General features: G+C 37.9%; 1 protein-coding gene across 2 annotated transcripts in view; it reads left to right on the plus strand.

The window, feature by feature from the left end:
- KLHDC1 (kelch domain containing 1) overlaps positions 1 to 23,119 on the plus strand; it is a 76,347-nt gene that overhangs the window by 35,066 nt on the left and 18,162 nt on the right. Inside the window, exons 1-8 of one of the 2 annotated variants that reach the window (XM_069596123.1) lie at positions 14 to 561; positions 9,981 to 10,051; positions 10,503 to 10,620; positions 11,052 to 11,170; positions 14,056 to 14,134; positions 15,744 to 15,827; positions 22,081 to 22,164; positions 22,637 to 22,695. In XM_069596123.1, coding sequence (XP_069452224.1) covers positions 466 to 561; positions 9,981 to 10,051; positions 10,503 to 10,620; positions 11,052 to 11,170; positions 14,056 to 14,134; positions 15,744 to 15,827; positions 22,081 to 22,164; positions 22,637 to 22,695 — 710 coding nt within the window. In that variant the 5' untranslated portion in view covers positions 14 to 465. Of the gene's footprint in view, positions 1 to 13; positions 562 to 9,980; positions 10,052 to 10,502; positions 10,621 to 11,051; positions 11,171 to 14,055; positions 14,135 to 15,743; positions 15,828 to 22,080; positions 22,165 to 22,636; positions 22,696 to 23,119 lie in introns of those variants that run through there. The other variant, XM_069596125.1, reaches the window with a different exon arrangement.

A 23,119-nucleotide genomic window follows, 5' to 3' on the forward strand; every position in this document is an offset into this window, starting at 1 on the left:
TCCTGTTCTCGCTCTCTCTCTCTGGATAACCATCTCTGCTGGAAGTTGAATGGAAAAGGCAAACCCTCATAAAGCATTTGTGTACTAATACATGGATTTAAATCACAGCAACATCAAGTCCGTGTACAAGAAGTCCATCGAGTCACTGGATAAGGTACAGAGTTAGGCTGATCCGCCCACACAACACAATCCAAGTGACACGAAATCGGCGAGTGGCAAGGCTGCGGAGAAGCGAAGGCACCTCCCTGCCCACTCAGACCTCAAGCATCCCTAACTGGCGACGCCACCCCGGGCTCGGCTTCCCGGGCGGGCTTCGGGACGGCGCAGCCGCACTGGTGCCGCCTTCCCACCAATCTCGACCCTCGACGCGTTCCGTTCGTGCGTGGAGGAGCCAGGCGGGAGAAGAGGCCGCTCCGTGGGCAGGGGCTGCGGCGCGCCGAGCGGCTGGGCCCAGCAACCGCGCGGATGGCGGACTCGCAGCTGTTCTGCGTGGCCGAGGAGCGCAGCGGCCACTGTGCCGTGGTGGATGGAAACTTCCTCTACGTATGGGGGGGCTACGTGGTAAGGGGAAGAGGCGGGACGGGGCGGACTCGCGCCGGGAGACCGCCCGGCCTCTCGGCCCGACCGGCCGACTAGCCCCCGCCCACACCCGGCCCAGAGGCGGGGGCCGGTCCGCGGCCCTGGCCGACGCCGTCGGCGCCCCGCCCGGCCCTCTGCAGTCGGCCGCTCTTCCGCCGCTTCGGGGCTGGACGCCGAGCCGCCGTTGCTTGCACTAGGAAAGCCTTCAAAGCCCGCTCCGGGGCCCTTCCCATCTCCAGTCCGCCGGGTCCTCGCAGCTGGCGGATAGCTCGGCTTGCCCAGCGCTCAGGCGGTTACTGCGCGATTGATGATCATTTTAAAATGCTTACGCAGACGCAAAAGCCCACCGAGGATGCCGTCCTATATTATTCCATAAATATTTCCTTATTCCCGCGGCGCGATTCGGAATCATTGAAGCATTTAAGTATTCTTAAGTAGTTTTTTTAGTGGCATTCCTTTACCAGTGGGTAATGACAATTTTTTTTTCCCGAATCTGAAAACAGGCTCATATTAACAGTATGAATGTTAGGCTTTAAAATTCTTGTTACAGTGGAGGTTTGAAAATGTGCTTTGTTTCTATAATCGTAGGATTATAGAATCAAGGATTCTAAAGATGGAAAGCAGTTCAGGAATATATACCGACCCCTTTAGTTTAAGATTTAAGGGGAAAAAAAAAAAAAGCGAGCCATCTGGAGTTCTACTGGAGGTAGAACAGATATTTTTCTGACTGATTCGATACTGTTATGTGACAGATGTAACATGACTGAATCGCTCAAAGAAATAAAGAACATACTGTGTATGTTAAATGATTCTCACATCCAAGTTGGTTTTTGTTTTGTGTTTATTTTTAATCTGATTCAGTGTCAGGATGGGAAAATCAGAACTCACATTTGAGTGCCTACTGTACGTGGCATGTGTTAGGAAATCTCATATTCCTAATCTTAAATAATCCTTACTATACCTTTTAAGGTAAGTAATATACTATTTTAAAGATAAGGTCTATGAGTCAGTAAGAGTAAATAATTTGACCGTTTGGCTGCACGGGCAGCAGATTCCAAATCAGATATATTGGATTTCCAAAGCCTATTTTTTTCTATGATAAACATAAATTAGGCTTTCTTAAGGTCTAATAGTTCCACCTCGTGTTCTTGGTGAAAATATAGTCTAGATATAATGATGGTTTTTGCAGAATAAATATTTTTATTGTTTTGAGGTATACCACTTGAGGATGTACAGTTGTCAGACTTCAGGGCTATATTAATTCTAGTGTTGTGACAGATGAAAAAAATCTCACTTAAGATAGTAATCTGTAATATCTCATATCTGGTGACAATATAGATATCTGTTGGGCCCATAACTGAAATGTCTGGAGTTTTTACATTTCATTGTAATCTTGAAAATTGTGTAATTGGTAAGATTCCAGGTTTTCAGGTGATAGTCAGTAAATAGAAATACTTCCTGCTACTAATCCAATGAGTAAATGCTATAAGAACACCCTGGAAAGTACCGCACAGATTTGGATCAAGCCTACTTTTAAATCCAGGGATTGTCAGCACTTACAGTATGTCTAAGGCATAAGCAGAAGGAAAGAGAGAGTGGGAGGCAGAAAAGAAGACATGGCATATCATGATGAAATAGTAGAATCATTCCAACAGTTGTTTTATTCACATCCTTCTGAACAGCTAAAAGGCCCTGGAATCTAGAGATAATCCAATAGTCAGTCGTTAAGAATAGTATTCAGTTGATTCCAGATTGTTTGTTCCAAACCCAGTTTTCCTCCTCATGAACGCAATGTGTGTTAAAATTGACAAAAGTATATCCTAAAACTTGAATGGCCCACATTTATCTGTCTAAATTATTATTACCCTATTATTGAACATCTTGTAAAATCCAGTGTATCTGAAAATAGCCCTACCTCTAGAGGTAAGAGCAGCAGTGCTGAAAAAAGTAAATTCTAATTGGTGCCAGAATATTCTCTTGTTCCTAGTTTTCTCATATATTTTCCACACTACTGAAATTCATACAAACTTTAGTATTACAACTAGGAACATTTAAAAGTTGTGAGTAGTTTTTTCTAAATTTTTGAGGAGAAGCACAATGTTTTAGCGTGTTTACAGATTATATACTTTCCTCTTAAGGTTTAATCATATGAACAGTTTTATTTGCATAATACAATTGATGTTAATACATTTTGCCCTAAACCTTTCCTTATACAAGCTAGCTGCATGAATCTGTTTAACTATATGTTTCTGTTCTGGAAAAGGACTTAAAGGAAAGAAGAATCAATTTAGAAAATGTTTGAAAATAATGAAAGTTGGAGGTTTACAGTACTAGATTTTAAAACATAACACAATACTGAAAAAAATCAGTGGTATGAGTTAAAATAGCATGATGGAATGGAGAAGGAATTACATAAACAACCAAGCATATAAGAGTATTTTGTATATAAAAGGCAGCATTTCAACTCTGGAAAAACAGTTACTTATTCAATATGTTCCTGGGACTACTGGAGGAAAATGATAGAGTTTAGGATTAACAAATATAGATAAATTAAGCTATTTGATACCAGAAGAAAATATGTGACTTGTAAAATTCTGAGTTGGGAAAAGAAAAACTGAATTGGGAAAAAACTATAAGGGAAAAAGTTTGCAAGTTGTTTTTTAATATAAAAGGAAAATTGCTTAATCATCTTAGAGCAGTTAAGATCAAAGTTTTAAAAATTAAACTCTGTGCTTTTTAAACACCATAAAGTGAGAAGGTGAATGACAGACTAGCAAAGTTACTTGCAACATATGTCATAGACAAAAGGTCTGTAAAAATAAAGGTTGATATTTCTCTGAAAAATGAGCAGTGGACATGCACAGAAATTTAAAAGGAAAGAAATAGATTGTGAATCAAAGAAACACAAATGAAAATTTTCTTTTCCAATATGCAAATATTAAAAAATTTTTGAGACAAGCGTAGGGAAATGAATTACTCATGCACTAGCAAACTTTTTTGGAGAGAAAGTTAGCAATGTGTATTAAAAGCCTTAAGTGAGTATTTCTTTAACTTAATTATTTAGTCATAGGTGGTCACACAGACCACCCATATTATGTGGAGATGTTAATTCTTTTTAGATGGCCAGAATTTGAATCCCCTTCCTCTTGTAGTATCCCCCACTAAGTGAGTCTTATTTTAGTTGTCTGAGTATTTATTTTAGTTGTCTGAGTACCTCCTACGTACCTTCATAGAAAATATATTCTGTAAAGATAGGAATTTTGTTCCCTATTCTGTCCTTGGTGTCCTGAGTCAGACATAGCTCATAGTAGGTGCCCAATAAAAAAGAACCAGAGTACCAGGTTTTTTCCAGCTTCGCTTGCAGCTAGGTTCTGGGCAAGTAGCCTGGATGCTATTGGTTAGATGTATGTGTGGTAGATTTGGACTTAAGAATAAAGATGTAAGAATCACGACGTAAAGAGGATTCTTAGCTACCCATAGAATTTGTAGGAAGATAAGGTCCTTGGCATAAAAGGTAGTTCTACAAGCTGCTCACCAGCGACTGGGGCAGTTTGCACTTCAGTCTGGTTTTCTGGGTTTTTAGGTTTTGCTTCCCTTATCATAAGCTGGTTCTCCAGCTTCCCTGATGATTCCATGAGCTACCTAATATTCATTTATTAGAATTTTATTCTTTAATTTAAAAATTTGAAATGTTTATACAAAAGGATATGTAAAATAACTATCATGTTGTACTTCCAGATTAAGAAATCAGCTAAAATCAGTACCTTAGAAGTTTCCTGTTTATCCTTCCCTGATTATATAGTTCCTCCCATGCTCATAGGTTACCACTATCTTGATTTCTTATTAATCACCATTTTGTTTATAGTTTTATCACTTATGCATCTGTCCCTAAACAATATATTATTTGGTTTTTTAATCAGAGCATGGGTTTTCTTTCATGACTTAATTCTTTTAGTTAACATTGTGTGTTTTAGACTCATACATTACTTGTATTCAGCTAGTGGGCACTTGCATGGCTGTGACTGTTTGCTTAGTGTTTATTTTGTTTGGTCAGTTTCTATCCTGTGCAGTTATTAAATATTTTGGAAATCTCCCCTAGATTTATTATTTTGATGTGTGTACTATATAATATTCTCTTGTGTGAATTCACAGCAATTTCCTTATCTATCCACTATTGATGTATATTTGAATGTTTCAGGTTTTTCTTTTCTTTTTGGAATTGTAAGCAATGCTGCATTGAGCATTCTTTGTAACATGTCTCCTATTATACATGCAAGGGGGCATATACATTCTCTAGGGCATACACCAAGGGATGGAATGCTGGGTTGCCTGGTCACACACTTCCAAATTAAATTGGAAACATCAGTGTTACCAAAATATTTGTATCAATTTATACCACCCTCACCAACTTCCTCCTTGTTCCACATCCTTGACAACATTTGGTACCATCTGGCCTTCAAATTTGCCAATCCAGTGAGTGTGATGACATATTTCATTGTGGTTTTTATTTGCTTTCCATAATTACAATACAGTGGGGTGTCTTTTCATAGCTTTATGAACTATTTGTGTTTTCTGTAAAAACACTGGTTCATGTCTTTTGCTCACCTGTCTATTGAGTTCTTTTTTACTGATTTATAGGAATTCTTTAATTATATAGTTGTATGAGTTTAATATGTCTTTTCAGTTTGAGGCTTCCCTGGTAGCTCAGTTGGTAAAAAATCCACCTGCAATGTGGGAGACCAGGGTTTGATCCCCTAGAGAAGGGAAAGGCTACCCACTCCAGTATTCTGGCCTGAAGAATTCTATGGACTGTATAGTTCATGGGGTTGCAGAGTTGGACACAACTGAGCAGCTTTGACTTTTCTCAGTTTGCAGCTTATCTTTGTATTTTCTTGATGATTATATTTTGTTCAACAGAGGCTTTTAATTAATGACATTAATGCTTTGTACTTTCTGCATCTTAAATCTTTCCCAGTGTGGAGATCATAAAGTCTCCTATTTTGTCTTCTAAACAATTTTTGGTTTTGCCGTCCACATTTAATTTTTTTTAATCTGAGTTTTTTGGTTGGTTGGTTGGTTATAGGTAGGGATCCAATTTTATTATATTTTCAATATGGATAATCAGTTATTCTTATGTCATATATTAAATAGTCTCCTCTTTCCCTACTGATATGCAAACTATGTCACTCATCAAGTTTCCATGTTTGTGTCATCTGTTTCTAGGTTCTTTATTCTGTGAAGTTTGCTGTTTATTCTTGTGACAGAACCTCCCTCAGTGTCTAAATTACAACAGCTTTACTAGAAGTCTGAATGTTGGATGGTAAAAGCCCCCCTCACACTCTATCTTGCTCTTGAGGAATATTTTGGTTATTTAGGGACTTTTGTTTCATATACATTTTCTTTTCTGTTTCTATTATAGTAAAATGTATAAAACATTTAATTTGTCATCTTCACCAAGTTAGTGTACAATTGGTGGCATTATATTCAGTGTTGTATAGTGTAACCACTATCTGCTTCCCACATGGTGCTAGCGGTAACGAACCTGCCCGCCAGTGCTTGAGATGTAAGAGGAATGGGTTCAGTCTCTAGGTCGGGAAGATGCCCTGGAGGAGGGCATGGCAACTGACTCTAGTATTCTTGCCTGGAAAATCCCGTGGACAGAGGAGCCTGGCTGGCTGCAATCCATAGGGTCTCACAGAGCTGGGCCTGACTGAAGCGACTTAGCCTGCACCACTGTCTAGTTCCAAAACTCTTACTCCAAACAGAAATTCTGCCTCCCTCCCTTTTTACCCCAGTCCCTGCTAACTCCTAACCATTCTATCTTTATACATTTGCCTTTTTCTAGATATTTCATGTAAATGAGATCCTAACAGTGTTTGTATTTGTGAGTCTGGTTTCTTTTATTCAGCATATTACGTTCATGGTTTGCCTGTGTTGCAGTATGATCAGAACTTATTCCTTTTATGGAGAATACCACATTTTGTTTATCCATTCATCTGTTGTTGGGACACTTGGGTTGTTGCCACCTTTTGTAAATTGTAAATAGTTCTGATATCAAGATTGGTATTACAAGTATCTGAGCTCCTATTTTCAATTCTTTTGGATACGTAGCAGTGGAATTCCTGGGTCATGTGGTTATTCCACATTTAACTTTTAGAAGAACTGCTAACTTGCTTTCCACCGTACCTCCTCATTTGTATAAACTTTAGAATCAGATTGTCAAATAAAGTACTCTATTAAGATTTTATGTTACTGTACTCAATCTTTAGATCATTTGAGAGTGATAGACATGTTATGAAATTGAGACTTCAGGTCCAAGTATGTAGTATATCTCTATTCAAGATTTTTTTATGTCTTTTCAATAAAGTTTTGTAGTATCTTCATCAATATCTTATATATCTTTTATTGGGTTTACTCTTGGCTTCTTTGTATTTTTTGATGTTAGTTTCTTTAAAAGTAAATTTCTTGATTATCACTGGTATTTTGAAATACAACTAACTTGAATATTTTTTACTCTGGCAAGCTTTCTAAATATACATTCATTCTCAAAATCCATCTGTTATTATCTTTATTTTCTATGTGGAATCTACACATGATGACAGCTTTGTTTCTTTCATCCTAATCTTTATTCCTTTTTTTTTAAACTACACGGTGGACCTAAAGTACAGTGTAAAACGAAAGCTATTTTTTTCTTGCTCCTAATCTCAGAGGGATTGTTTTAAACTATTAACCGTTAAGTTTGATGATTGCTTAGGGTTTTGTTTGTTTGTTTGTAGGTGTCCTTTTTCAATTTATGAATGTTGAGTTTCCAAGAGTGACTTTTGCATTATACTGAGATAATTATGTTTTTTCTTCTTTACTCGCCAAATGTGATGACTTATAAAAAATAGTAGTAATATTTGTAATATTAAATCAATGTTCCATTCCTTGGATTAAGTACAAGTTAGTATCATATGTTACCTTTTATATACATCAAGTGGATCCTATTTACTCATTACTTTTTAAAGCAGTGTTACATCTTTGTTCAAAAGTGGTTTGGGTAGTATTCCTTCTTTTATATTCTGGAGTAGATTTTTTGGAAGATTTAATTATTTGTTCTGTGAGTGTTTGGAAGAACTCATCTGTAAAGCCATCTGGGTTTGGTATTTTGGGTGGGGGAGATTTTAAATCTCTGATTCAATCAAAACTGAGATTATTCATTTTTTCCAGTTTTTCTTGAGTCAAGTTTCCTCACTCTCATTCTCTCTCTTCCTCCATGTCTCTTAACTTCTTTTTTATATATTCCATCTCTCTGGGCTATGTTTCTGGATTAATAAATTCACTAATTCTCTCTCTTTTTTTTTTAGGGTAACCTTCAAAAAAGCAGTTTTAGTGGAATGAGTCTGAATTGATTGATCTGGGTTCATGTTGTAATGAGCAGTGAAGCAATGGAGAGTTCCACTATAACTCAGTATGGAACCTTTGTTATGAAGGGAGCTGAGAAATAAGAGAAGGATTTGTGGAAGAGTTTTGTTTTCAGATGAGCAATACTAAGGCATGTTTGAGTATTGGTAGGGGTGATCTACCACAGAAGCAAAATTTGATGATGTAAAAGAAAAGGGACAATTTAGGAGTGAAATCACTGAGAAAATAAGGAACTAGGACCAAATTGTTCAGTTCTGTGCTCCATTAGGTTTTCTGCAACACCGCTTTTAAAGATTAAACGGACTTCTCTTTTTATTCATGAGATGAGCATACAGTCAGTTTAATAAGTATTATTCATGTATCCATTCTCTTAAGCCACAAATATTCTATTTGTCTTGTATGTCCAAGTCACTGTGAGACTCTGGGAACAGCAAAATAAACATGATCTATGCACTCATGAAGCTTGTATCGTGGCAGTGGTGGTGCTGTGTGTATATGATAAAGACAAAGGACTTGGAAGGGAAAGTACAGGATTTATGAGAGCATTTAACAGGGACCTTAATCTCTTAACCTTATTCTAGAAGATTAAAGAAGCAACAAAATGATTCCCAAAGAAAGAGTAATTAGCCAAACACATTCTGAGAGAGCATTGCAAGAAGAGAGAAGAGCATAGGTGAAGGTCCAGTTGGAAACTTGCATGGATTTAGGAACGGAAGGAAGACTGAAACTTAACGATTAAAGGCAAGAAGAACTTTGGAGGGATAGCAGGTGCCATACAGCACAGAATCATAAGAATTTTAGACCATCCTGAGAGCAACAGGGAAGCACTGAAGGGGCTTCAGCAGAAAAGTGACAGAAGCCATTTTCATACTATTTCTGTTGTAAAGGTGCACGTGTGGCTCCTAGAGCTGGATGCCGTTAAACCTTAGGGTCATACAGTTAACTCCCTCTCTTAACAGTTGTTTACTTGTCCATCAGTCAGACATGGTTTCCTCAGTCAGAGTGGAAGTTTCCTTGGAAATATAATGTTTTTCTATTCTGAGCATAAGTGTATGAGAGTAGGGGCGGGGGAGAGAGACAGACAGAAACAGAGATGGAGTTAGAGACAGACCCAGTAGTCAGGATACTATTTTAAAAATTTTAACTAATAGAGCAAGGAGAATTAACTAATTCTACTTAGCATGTTAATAATTTATACATCATACAGAAATTCTTAAATTTTTAGACATTTAATTCTTAGATATTCTTAAACATCTTTTGCAACTAGCTATTTTTTGAGTTACCTTATAACTTTTAAGTAATCCTGACAGATTTATGTAAGGATTTGTTTTAATCCCTAGGTTTTTAACTTTAACATAAAGAAAATTGTTATTTTATTCTTATTTCTCTTTTCATTATAAATATCAGAATGTGCTGTATATGTTATCAGCATCTTTAGAGATTATTAATATTTGGAGTTGACATTTTGACTAGCTAAATTTATCTTGATCCTTAGATTCTATATTTAATCGACATCTAACACTATGCCTTGCACATAGTAGGCACTCAAAAAACATGTCCAGTGAATCAAGGTATATGATATCGTGCTCTTAATTATACTTCATAAAAGTTTCCTTTCTTACCTACTCCCTTTTACCACAAATATATTGCCCTTTTTCAATATTCCTTTTCTTTCTGGATTCATAGTCTTCAGTATTCTGCTCTAATGTTACTGTTCTGCTGTTTTCTCTTTCTTGAACTTCCTTGGAAAGTTTAATGGCCCTCAGTCTTCTTCTGAGACTCATGTACTTGTGTATTTGCCTACTTTCTCTGAGAAAATGTCTCTCTTCCCCTTCTCTTTTGATCTATCTTAATTTCTATTGAAAAAAACCATCTTTGAGGCTGTTTAAGGCTTTTGTGTTTTTCACTGTTTTCATTGTGGTTTTCCCATCCTGAGCAACTGTTTAGTTGTTACTTTGTAAATAATAAACGTAATTTTATGTATTCTGTGTTTTTAGTCTATTGAAGACAATGAAGTATATTTGCCTAATGATGAGATTTGGACCTATGATATTGATAGTGGGTTGTGGTAAGTAATTTTACATTGCATAATGTCCAATCTTAGTACCTGTTGTAACTGTTGTCATAGACAACAGGAGATTTGAGACCATACTCGGAACATACTGCAGTATTATGTTGTCTCCCTTTCCTTTTCTTTCAGTGCTTTATTCCCTCTGGATGTTTCTCTCCCCAAATCCCTTCCCCGCCTCATTCGTTGTCCTTTACCATTCTGAAGACTTTGTTTTGTTCTACTATTTCCCAATTCTGGTGACATGAGAAGATTTTGTAACTTTTTCCCTCAGTAGGTTGAAAAATCTTTACCATGGATCTTCTTACAGTTTTTAGAGTATTGGCTACCATGATATCTTAATTGTAATTGTCAGTGACAATTTTCATTGAAAAAGTACTGATGGAGTTCAAAAGGAATTTTAATTTGCCTTTCTGGAAAGTTACGGAATTCCACGTTATTCTTGCTGCAGGACAATGCACCTCATGGAAGGAGAACTCCCTACCTCCATGTCAGGAAGTTGCGGTGCTTGCATAAATGGAAAGCTGTACGTTTTTGGAGGATATGATGACAAAGGATACAGCAATCGAGTAATTTTTTTTTTTTCAATTCAGGAGTACAGAAAATGTAATGTTTAATGTGTCACTTCATCTCACAAGCTTACAAGTATTTTGCAAAGAAGACGTGTAGAAAAGCTTGAGCTAACTGATAAGGTTTCAAAAGATAGAGTGAAAATGCAGCATACCTGCTCCTCTCTGATCCCAGATCCTTCTGCTTCAGAATTAACTGCTTACTTGGTTGATATCCATAGGGCAAGAACAAGAAGGGTAAAGATTCATTTCAGTATGTTTCATATACCATTTTTGCTTCTAAAACATAGTCCCATTTTCATTAACTCTACAATTAAAATTTTTACCTTTTAAAAATAAAAAGTAATATTAATTTTGGATCACCTGTCCCTGTGACATATATTTAATTTTCTGATGCCCTGTCTGTTAATAGTATTCTCCTCTTTTAAAAGCTTTATTTTGTTAATTTGCGAACAAGAGATGGAACCTACGTTTGGGAAAAAATCACCAACTTTGAAGGGCAACCACCCACACCACGTGATAAACTTTCCTGCTGGGTATATAAAGACAGGTAATGCAGCAAAACCACCTCATTAACTGCATTCGAGTAAGGATTATAGCTTGTGTCCAAAACAGAGAAAACTTAAAACTCTGAATTCTTTTCAAGATATAATTACAAACTGTTTTGACACTGATGGTAAAGGCAGTTTTGAATGCTAGTTAAGAACCAGGTCATAAGAATAAATATGGTGGAAGCAACTATTTGTTTTTTTAAATTAATTACTTTATTAATTTTCTGGATAGTTATTATAGTCACACAGTTTAAAAATCAAAACCATATTAAAAAGTCTGGCTCCCATTGTTGCTCCCATCCATCCTGTTCCTACCCCTCCAGATGCACAAATAGCTACTTTTATCAACATCTTTTGTATTTTTATAGCAGTGGTTCTCAAACTTGTTTGCCATAGGAATAATATAGGGATTTTTTTTTTTAAATGCTGTGAAGCCCAGGTGATACCCTAGACTAAATTACAATCAATGGGAGTATGATTTTTTTAAGCTGCTCAAGTAATTCCAAGGTGCAGACACATTTGGGAACAATTGCCCTCTGTTATTTTAAGCAAACAGAAGCAAATACATATGTATGTATATATATGTGAAAGTGAAGTCGCTCAGTTGTGTCTGACTCTTTGCAACCCCATGGACTGTAGCTGACCAGGCTCCTCCTTCCATGGGATTCTCCAGGCAAGAATACTGAAGTGGGTTGCCATTTCCTTCTCCAGGGGATCTTCCTTGACCCAGGGATCAAGCCCGGGTCTCCTGCATTCCAGGCAGATGCTTTAACCTATGAGCCACCAGGGAGCCCCGTATACATATGTATAAATATATATAGAGAGAATAGTATTCTATATATTTATCTGTATCTTTTCTGCCTCCTCTTTACACAAACATCTGTGTACTCTACACTATTCTGCATCCTACTGCTTCTTTTAGTCTACACTACCATGGAGAACTTTGATTTTTCTATATCTCTAGTTGGAAAGCTGTTTTTTTTGTTTTTGTTTGTTTTTACAGCTGCATAGTAATCTCCCATGAGGATATACTATAGTTTATTTAGCTTTTTCCCTATAGATGAAGCAACACTTAGATTATTTCAATTCCTATGCCTTTACAAACTATGCTTTAATGAATATCTTTGTGTTTATATACATATAATTGCAGATCTATTTGTTGCATAAAATTTCACAATCTGATTTCTGGATCAAAGGATAATACATTTATAATTGTGGTAAATGTTTATTTTGCTAGGGCTGATGTAACAGAGTTCTATAAATTGAATAATTTAAACAACAGAAATGTATTTCCCTGGCTGTCAGTGGTTAAGACTCTGCACTTGCACTGCAAGGGGCACAGGTGTGCATCCTGGTCAGGGAACTAGATCCCACATGCCATGGGGTGTGTCAAAAAATGTATCGTCTCGTCGTTTTGGAGACTAGGAGTCTGGGATCAGACTGTCAGCAAGGTTGGCTCATTCTGTGGGTTTTCAGGAAGAACCTACTTCATGCCTCTCCCTAGCTTCTGGCGACTTGCTGGTAATCTTTGGGGTGTAGAAGCATCACTCAGGTCTCTGCCTTCACAGTCACGTCGCATTCTCTCTGTACTTGCTTGTCTTCCTCCAAATTTCCGCCTTTTGTAAGAAAACCAGTTATATTGAATTAGTGCCTACCCTAATCACTTCATCTTAAGTTGATTGCCTCTATAATAGGGGTCCCCATGTCTCTGCCAAAATTACCTCGTTCTTCCTGAACTTTGTCCACCTTGTACAAATTGGTCTGTTACTATTTCTGTTAGAATTACTTTAAAGGCCAGGTCTGCTAATTCCAATATCTGGGCCACCTTGAAGTCAGCTTATATTGACTCTTTCCTCTCTTGATCCCAGGTCACTTTTTTTTGCCTTTTCATATACTTTCTAATTTTACATCATATGAGAGACATTCTATTTGAAAGAACAGTAAAGTTGTAGTAAACAATGCATCTCTCCAGAAAAGGGCATGCCCGTTCTTTCTTTTTCAGACTGCTGGAGTGTGCTTTAAGTCAGTCTAACCTGCAGTTGGCCTGTGCTTAGGCTTTGTTGCAGCTTTAGTTTCTTTCAGTTTTAGCACTGGCTTCAAATGTTCTGATGCAGGATCAAGAATTTTCTTTGCTAGGGCCCCACATTTTGAGCACTAGGGATTGTGTAGAGATTTTGAGCTGGGCTTCACAGCCATGTTCTTACTTCTCAGAACTGTGAGAGATCCCTCCTTGTTCCATAGCCTAATTAGTAGGAATTTAGGTTGCTAGGGAGTTCTCTTTGCTCCCCAATTCCACTTTATACTTTCTGTACCTTGAGTGATCGCTCTAAGCATTGCATGTCCTCCCTGGCCTTTTGCGGGCAGCACTCTGAGGTGTTTCCTCCAGATTTCCTATCCTGATCCCAAACTTTAGAGTTGATAGCTCAAATTGCCTCAAGAAGAATTGCGCTGCTCTCTGCTGCTTCATTCTCTTGGTGACTGACCGTAAGTCCTCTCTGAAGATTATGTGAATACTTTTTGAATAGATTCAAACTCCCTAGGTGACTGAGTCTCTTAAAGTTCTAGTTTGCTGTGTGAGCCTACATGTGACTGTTAAAATTTTGGCTGGCTTCTTTTACAAACCCTGTGTGTGCCAGGGTCTTCCTCCTCCTGTTGCATCAAGGATAAAAGCATGGGTTTCTCTCTCCTGCTACAGGCTCATCACTTTCTGGAATTAGTTTGCTTAGGTCTCTGTGTTCCCATAGCGGTTTGATTTTTTTTTTTTAATTATGGTTTTGTAGTTTATATGGCTTGTTTAGGTTGTGAGAGAAATGATATCTTTCAACTTTCTGTGAACAAGCTGAAAGCAGAACTCCCAAAGTGTGTCCTTTGTTTTGTTTTTCAGATTAATATATTTTGGTGGCTATGGGTGTAGGAGACATAATGAACTCCAAGATTGTTTTGATGTTCATGATGCATCTTGGGTAAGAGAGTAATCACTGTTTACATTTTCCTCTAATTTAGTGTCGCCTTAAAGTTTTTAGAAATAATGAGCCCAGTCCTTCTCATTTTAATTTGCTATAATTGATATTATGAAAAAAAAAAAAAGGTGTCTTTTCTCTCTTTTGAATTTGGGTTCAGTTGCAAGAGATTTTCTCACCTAATAGTATCAGCCTTCATTGCTACTGGCAGAGTAATTTCTTTTCTGATGTCATAAATCACTTACAGATGCTTCTAGTAGACAAGTAGTGGCTTTAGCACAACTTGAAAAACTCTGTTCATAGGTAACCACAGTGGCTGTTGCTGACATACACCTCCTTTTAGGTACGTCCGCCAGAACTATTCATAGCTCAGACTGGCTTCTGTATGACAATGAGTAAGTTGGTAGTGCTACTGCTTTTTTCTACTTATTCTTACTGGCTAGAGAATAAACTATTATATTAATGAAAGAAGTCATGACTTACAAAAATGAAATCTTTTAAAAGATAACTTTAAAAGCCATTGATCTTCCCACTAAGATACACAGTAGCCTCACTTTTACCTTCTACTAGTGTATTTTATTATTATTCATTATTAATGTAAAGATATATGTACATATCATGTATATCTCTTTGTATATGAGTATTTAAAATTTCTCCATAGGCTTTACTTAGACTATGTGTGAAATTAATATATGTTAATAAAATTGAATGGTTTTTAAGTGACAAAAGTAGTTTACATGGTTTTTCAGTTTTTAAAATGAAGTATCTTTTAAGTTTTGCTACTGACAGTATTACTGATAATTTTTAGTAATATAACTTCCCACTAATTATGTCCAATTATTTTTGCTCATCAGTGGAAGCTCTCATTTTTTTTCTCAACTAGTATAGTTAGGCTAATGATCACATCCTGAAGTTTATGATGTACAGGTAGATTTTTTTCACTTAGATTCTGAACTAGGTAAATTATGTAGTTTATTTGACTTGTTTGACAAGTCCTGATGAAAATGAATGATATAGTCCTGACGTATGACACAAAACTGCTGCAGAGGTAAGCTTGAGTAGTGGCAGAGGATTTCAGCAATGCAGAAGATACTAAATACAGTCTAACTGCTAAATCTTTGTCTTGCCAAGTCTTCCTAGAAAACAAAGGAGAGTAAGCATACATTTAATGTATAAGAATAAGCTGCTTAGTTAAGTGATTAGAATTCTTTTACAAAAAGAACCACTGTTCCCTAAAGTTTCTAACAGCAAATATTAGAAATTTGGCACATGTACTTTAGGAAAACAGATTTTCAAATCTAAATATCATTCTATCCTCTGCAATTTTCAAAGAGATAGTCCTTTGAGAGGATTGGAGAACTGTCACCAAGTACAGTGATGAGTCATGAAAGCGATGCTATGAGAAGAACAGTTGCTAGGTGATGCTGCTATAGCCTAGGGATCGCACTTTGTGAGCCACTGGTGATACTCGTTAAGTTTATAACTATGGTCACACTTGACGGTATTTCTGTAAAATTGTCTATTATTTCACCAGTAAATATGCAGTGAAACTATCATGCAAATCTAAAAGTCATTAAAACCTTTTAAAACCTTTTAAAAATTTATGTTTTAGGAAGAGCAGATATTCTGGGGATGGCATAATGATGTTCACATATTTGACACAAAGACACAGAGTTGGCTTCAGCCCGAAATTAAAGTAAGTATTCCGAAAAGTCACCTTTATGTTTTATAGTCATTAACACTTTTAAAGTGAATTTCTTTTACTAAGTTATTGGCTGTTAGTAATTGAGTTTGTAATCATATAGAAAGGGGTTCTCTTGAGTGCAGTCACTATTATTGTTTTTTTATCACATATTTTTCTCCAGGTTAAGGTTTTCTAGAAAACTCTAGAGAGGTGCCATCATCATTCTTTACCCACAAGTGTTCAGTTCAGTCGCTCAGTCGTGTCCGACTCTTTGCGACCCCATGAATCACAGCTCGCCAGGCCTCTCTGTCCATCACCAACTGCCGGAGTTCGCTCAGACTCGCATCCATCGAGTCAGTGATGCCATCCAGCCATCTCATCCTCGGTCGTCCCCTTCTTCTCCTGCCCCCAATCCCTCCCAGCATCAGTGTCTTTTCCAATGAGTCAACTCTTCGCATAAGGTGGCCAAAGTACTGGAGTTTCAGCTTTAGCATCACTCCCTCCAAAGAAATCCCAGGGCTGATCTCCATCAGGATGGACTGGTTGGATCTCCTTGCAGTCCAAGGGACTCTCAAGAGTCTTCTCCAACACCACAGTTCAAAAGCATCAATTCTTCGGCTCTCAGCCTTCTTCACAGTCCAACTCTCACATCCATACATGACTACTGGAAAAACCATAGCCTTGACTAAATGGACCTTAGTCGGCAAAGTAATGTCTCTGCTTTTGAATATGCTGTCTAGGTTGGTCATAAAAGACATTAAGCGTCTTTTAATTTCATGGCTGCAATCACCATCTGCAGTGATTTTGGAGCCCCCCAAAATAAAGTTTGACACTGTTTCCACTGTTTCTCCGTGTAATGCCCTAATTTAATGAAGGCTCTTTTTAAAAGTCCTTTTGTAGCAAAGTTCATGATTTTGAAAAGCCTATGTTTCATAAACTCATGAAATCTTAATACTCTTTCATGTGCTAGTGAGCAAACACAGATTCACATTAGTTTAAGCCATAAAGAATTCTTGCATAGCTGGGAGGTATATTTTGAAGTGGCTCACACAGTGGAAAAGCTACAGGGACCAGGGCCTTAGGAACTGGAGCAATTTACCCAACCTCATCACAATATTTCCATCTTTCTATTGGCTTCTCCCTGCTTCTCTGTGTGCTAGCTTATTCTGTCTGCTGCAGACTGGCCAGCTCATTTAGGAGGGAATATAGCCCTGCCTATACCAGCAGTTCTTTCGGTTGGTGCTGTATTTTCTCAATGTCTGTATCTTCACCCTAGAAAAAGGACTCTGGCTCTACTTAGGTGTGTTCCTCCTCTATATCAATCCCCGTTGCCAAGGGTATGATTGCCCAGGCCCGAGTTTGAGACCTGTCCCTAGGGGAGTAAGGTATTGTGTTGGTCAGATCACTGGAACTGTGCAGAATAAAATACTGAACAAAATTTGTGTTCAAATTTTTGAACAAAACCCAAAATTTGATTCAAATTCTATTCTCTGTGATTTTAAAAGAGAGGAGAGAGGATTTGAGAGGATTGGAGGATTGTCAACAAGTACAGTTATGAGTCATGCAAGCAATGTTATGAGAAGAACAGTTGCTAGGTGATGCTGCTATAGCCTAGGGAAAGACCAAATTTTTATCCACTAACCGGCAGGCATATGGGCTTCCCTGTTGGCTCAGCAGTAAAGAACCCACTGACAAAGCAGGAGATACAAGTTTGATCTCTGGTTTGGGACGATCCCCTGGAGAAGGAAATGGCAACCCACTCCAATATTCTTGCCTGGAAGATCCCATGGACAAAGGAGCCTGGTGGGCTCTAGTCCCTGGGGTTGCAAAAGAGTTGGACACAACTTAATGAATAAACCACAGCATACATGTATACATAAAATTCCTTGCAGTTCAGCTTCTGTAAATGGAAGTGAGGGAAGTTCTATGCAAAATAAAAAGTGTTGCAAGGCTTGACCCATCTCAGCATCCTCTTTTTCCTAGCAGTGGCTTTCACATTTCCAATGTTCTTCTGTTCTATTCTAATTTTGGAACTCATCAACTATCAGTCAATCATATTTGCTGATGGACATTTCCTGCAGTCAGTATTTGAATGTTAAGATTTATGTGTTAATGAAATAAAAGCATCTTGTCTCTCTTAAAATAATTTCATATCAGTAAGCAAGTGGAGAGAAATTTTATTGACACTGGATCTACTAAAACTCATCCTAGATCTCTTTCAGGCTTCTTAACACTTTGCTTCCTTAGACAATAAGCAAAAATCTGGAGCTACTGCACACATAGTTTTAGAATGTGCTCCTTGGGATCAGTGAGCTGAAGTAGCTTATAAGGAGTTCTTTAGGACTTCAGGTCTTTCTGTGACTGTCTCTCCTTACCGTAGTTTGTAACCCTCCCATCCTTCTGTGCCAACAGCCTAACAGGCACGGGACACTTTTCGTTAATGTTTAACAGTATTTTCACTGTGATCTCTCTGATCATTTCTTCAGATATGTTCTTCAGTTCAGTTCAGTTCAGTCACTCAGTTATGTCTGACTCTTTTTGACCCCATGGACTGCACCATGCCCGACTTCCCTGTCCATCACCAATTCCTGGAGCTCGCTGAACTCATGTCCATTAAGTTGGTGATGCCATACAATCATCTCATCCTCTGTCACCCACTTCTCCTCCTGCCTTCAATCTTTCCCAGTATCAGAGTCTTTTCCAATGAGTCGATTCTTCACATCAGGTGGCCAAAGTATTGGAGTTTCAGCTTCAGCATCAGTCCTTCCAATGAATATTCAGGACTGATTTCTTTTAGGATTAACTGGTTGGATCTCCTTGCAGTCCAAGAGACACTCAAGAGTCTTCTCCAACAAATGTACTCCAACAAAGAACTCTTACATTGTTTATATTCTATCTGAAAGTTTTTCTGATGTGGTTGCAGCTAGAATCTGTTTTCTTTATTTTCTAGACACTTCCTTAAATTAATTCATTGTTCCTCAATATCTGCATCAAAGTGCAAGGTAACTTGATACAGTGTAACAGTTACTTGTTTTGAAGTTGAAGAAATTGAATTTGCATTCTAATTGTGTCATGAAAGAGCTGTGTACTTTTAGATAAGCCATAGAGTGTGACAGTGGCACCCCGCTCCAGTACTCTTGCCTAGGGAATCCCATGAATGGAGGAGCCTGGTAGGCTGCAGTCCACAGGTCGCCAAGAGTCAGACATGACTGAGTGACTTCACTTTCACTTTGCACTTTCATGCATTGGAGAGGGAAATGGCAGCCCACTCCAGTGTTCTTGCCTGGAGAATCCCAGGGACAGGGGAGCCTGGTGGGCTGCTGTCTATGGGGTCACACAGAGTCGGACACAACTGAAGTGACTTAGCAGCAGAGGGTGACATAGGCTTCCCAGGTGACCCTAGTGGTAAAGAACCCACCTGCCAATGGAGGAGATGCATTGGTTTTTAATACTTAAAGAATCTGCCTGCAATGCCAGAGACCTGGTTTCAATCCCTAGGTCAGGAAGACCTCCTGGAGGAGGGCATGGCAACCCACTCTAATATTCTTGCCTGGAGAATTTCATGGACAGAGGATATGGTGGGCTACAGCCCATAGGATCACAGCGAGTCAGACATGACTAAATCGACTTAACACACACACATACTGTGTCATCCATAAAGTGGAAGGTTGAAAGAGTTTTCCTACACAGGATTCTTAACCCTATGAGAACAGAATTGCGTTATCTTGAGTATTTCAAACAACTTAATAAGCACTGTGCATCGTTTGCACAGTTTACACAATCAGTTCAGTTCAGTTGCTCAGTTGTGTCCGACTCTTTGCAACCCCATGAATCGCAGCACGCCAGGCCTCCCTGTCCATCACCAACTCCCGGAGTTCACTCAGACTCACGTCCATCAAGTCAGTGATGCCATCCAGCCATCTCATCCTCTGTCGTCCCCTTCTTCTCCTGCCCCCAATCCCTCCCAGCATCAGTGTCTTTTCCAATGAGTCAACTCTTCGCATAAGGTGGCCAAAGTACTGGAGTTTCAGCCTCAGCATCATTCCTTCCAAAGAAATCCCAGGGCTGATCTCCTTCAGCATGGACTGGTTGGATCTCCTTGCAGTCCAAGGGACTCTCAAGAGTCTTCTCCAACACCACAGTTCAAAAGCATCAATTCTTTGGAGCTCAGCCTTCTTCACAATCCATCTCTCGCATCCATACATGACCACAGGAAAAACCATAGCCTTGACTAGACAGAACTTTGTTGGCAAAGTAATGTCTCTGCTTTTGAATATGCTATCTAGGTTGGTTATAACTTTCCTTCCAAGGAGTAAGCGTCTTTTAATTTCATGGCTGCGATCACCATCTGCAGTGATTTTGGAGCCCCGCAAGATAGTCTGACACTGTTTCCACTGTTTCCCCATCTATTTCCCATGAAGTGATGGGACCGGATACCATGGTCTTCGTTTTCTGAATGTTGAGCTTTAAGCCAACTTTTTCACTCTCCTCTTTCACTTTCATCAAGAGGCTTTTTAGTTCCTCTTCACTTTCTGCCATAAGGGTGGTGTCATCTGCATATCTGAGCTTATTGATATTTGTCCCGGCAATCTTGATTCCAGCTTATGTTTCTTCCAGTCCAGCATTTCTCACGATGTACTCTGCATAGAAGTTAAATAAGCAGGGTGACGATATACAGCCTTGACGTACTCCTTTTCCTATTTGGAACCAGTCTGTTGTTCCATGTCCAGTTCTAACTGTTGCTTCCTGACCTGCATACAGATTTCTCAAGAGGCAGGTCAGGTGGTCTGGTATTCCCATCTCTTTCAGAATTTTCCAGTTTATTGTGATCCACACAGTCAAATGCTTTGACATAGTCAATAAAGCAGAAATAGATGTTTTTCTGGAACTCTCTTGCTTTTTCCATAGGCTAATGCAAATGCCATTACTTTGTTTTTGTTTGGATTAATATGAACCCAGTTTATTCAGAAGCTTTGATTGGCTATTAAATGTATTTCATAAATAAAAAAGGAGAAAGTTCATTTATTTCACAATGAACATGTATGTAGTAGAAGAATTTTTCTAAAATTTCACATCAGAGACTGGATACTAAAACTTGTTTTGCTTGAAGAGTTGGGAACTGCAACACAAATGGTTCCCTCTCACTTATTTAAAAATCTTATATAGGTAAAGGGGCTTCCCAGGTGGCTCAGATGGTAAAGAATCTGCCTGCAGTGCAGGAGATCCAGGTTCGATCTCTGGGTCGGGAAGATCCCCTGGAGAAGGACATGGCAACCCACTCCAGTATTCTTGCCTTGGAGAATCCCATGGACTTAGGAGCCTAGTGAGCTATAGTCGATGTGGTTGCAGAGTCAGACATAACTGAGCAACTAACACACACACATATAGGTAATATCAGAATTATTTCTTACCGTGTTGACCTTATTCAAATAAACCTGAAAAGTGTAGAAAGTTATGATCTTTGATGCAGAGATTAAATTTTGTATGCCCACATTTGGTAGCCAACGAGCTGAAAATACTGGGTTCCTTCAGAATTTGGAATGAAAAATACAAACAGAAAAGTACTCATCATGAACACGTGGAAATTATGCAGAAAATTATTTATATTTTATTCATTCATCTACTCATTGTACTTTTTTCCCACCAATCTAAAACTTCTCTGAAGAAAAGATCTGCTATATTTATTCAAAGTAAAGGATAAAGGTATATTATCAGTTAGTCAAGAGTTTTAGTAAGAGATAAAACACTGGCTTAAGCCAAGAGTAAAGTTCTTATTGTGGAATTTGAAGCACCAAGAGCCTTCAGGGACAGATGTAATTTTTTTATTAGAGTCTCTGAGATTACCACTCTGTGTACTGTCATTCATAATATTAACTCTGTGTATGTGTGTGTGTGAGAGAGAGAGAGAGAAAAGAGAGGAAAGAAGGGGTGGGGTGTGTCAGAGAGACAAAGAGAATGTCTTTAAATTTAATTTTTTAATCTTTACATTTTGAGCTAAAATTAATGTGAAACCTCATGCTGCCAAATAGTGTCAGGTATTTAAGGAAAACATTAAAAAAAATAAAGATCTGAGTGAATTAATCCCTTAAGAGTAGTATTTGTCTATAATTGCTTACTACCTTGAATAGACTTTTGCATTAGGGTTTTTAATTAAGTTACATACATAATTGTAACCTAGCAGCAAGAATTTTGCATATTGAGCATAGGAATATAACTTACAGATGTTCTAAGCCTTTGTGCTCTGTTTTCTGATCTCTGCTTGCAGGGTGGCATTCCACCACAGCCACGAGCCGCGCATACGTGTGCAGTTCTTGGAAATAAGGGCTATATCTTTGGCGGACGTGTGTTGGTTAGTGTTTTTTATGGAAATGGTCTTTTTTGTTTGATGTTTCCTATAAAAAATTTATCCTTTGATTTTGTGGAATAGCTGAACGTTCAGATAGTCTGGAGATTAAAACACCGTTCAATAATAACTTCTAAAAATCTTCTATTACCCGAACAGACCGTATCTGAGTAATCACAGATGATTATAAATCATACTTTAATGCGGAGAATCCTTCACTTCAGTGATTTATCAGAAAAACTTTACTTATTATCTAAATCTTGTTAGTTTATACTCATTTTTTCCTTTCTCCCTTGACACATTAATTTGGTAGCTCTATGCTAATTTTATTAATGCTTAACATTGTTTCCCAATGTGTAAACTTCTGATATTAAGTAAAATAGAGTTGATCTATTTTTAATATGACTTTATTTTAAAGCCAAAATTTAAGTCCGTTAAATATTTAGAACAGTGACCAATTTCATACATTTTATTTTAGCAAACTAGGATGAATGATTTGCACTATCTAAACTTAGATACCTGGACCTGGTCGGGAAGGTAAGTTTGAAATTCTAAGAATTGTTTTAACCTGTAGGTATTTCTGGATTTGTGTGTGTCTGCACATGCATGCTATAATCCAAATTTGGGTCTGTAAAACTGAACAGATGTTTTCTTCCCCTCCAGATTGTTTGCCTAAGCAAGAAATATATAGATATAAATATAGAGTTTGTTCTTTAATCAGGCTACCTAAAACATGAGAACACTAACAGTGAAAAATTGATTATGTGAATGTGCTGGGGTTTTTTTGAAATTACTGGTTTTATATTACAAATTCTTAAGGGTCTTTAAGAAATAATGAAGTTTTAATGGAGTCAGATAACAAACAGATAATCAAGTGAGTCAAAATCAGATTTTATTGCTCCTAATATATATTTAGAAATAGAATAATATATTTAGCTACCAATTCAGCTGTTCACGTAAT

Source organism: Ovis canadensis, chromosome 7 (genome assembly GCF_042477335.2).
Source record: "Ovis canadensis isolate MfBH-ARS-UI-01 breed Bighorn chromosome 7, ARS-UI_OviCan_v2, whole genome shotgun sequence".
Lineage (NCBI taxonomy): Eukaryota > Metazoa > Chordata > Mammalia > Artiodactyla > Bovidae > Ovis > Ovis canadensis.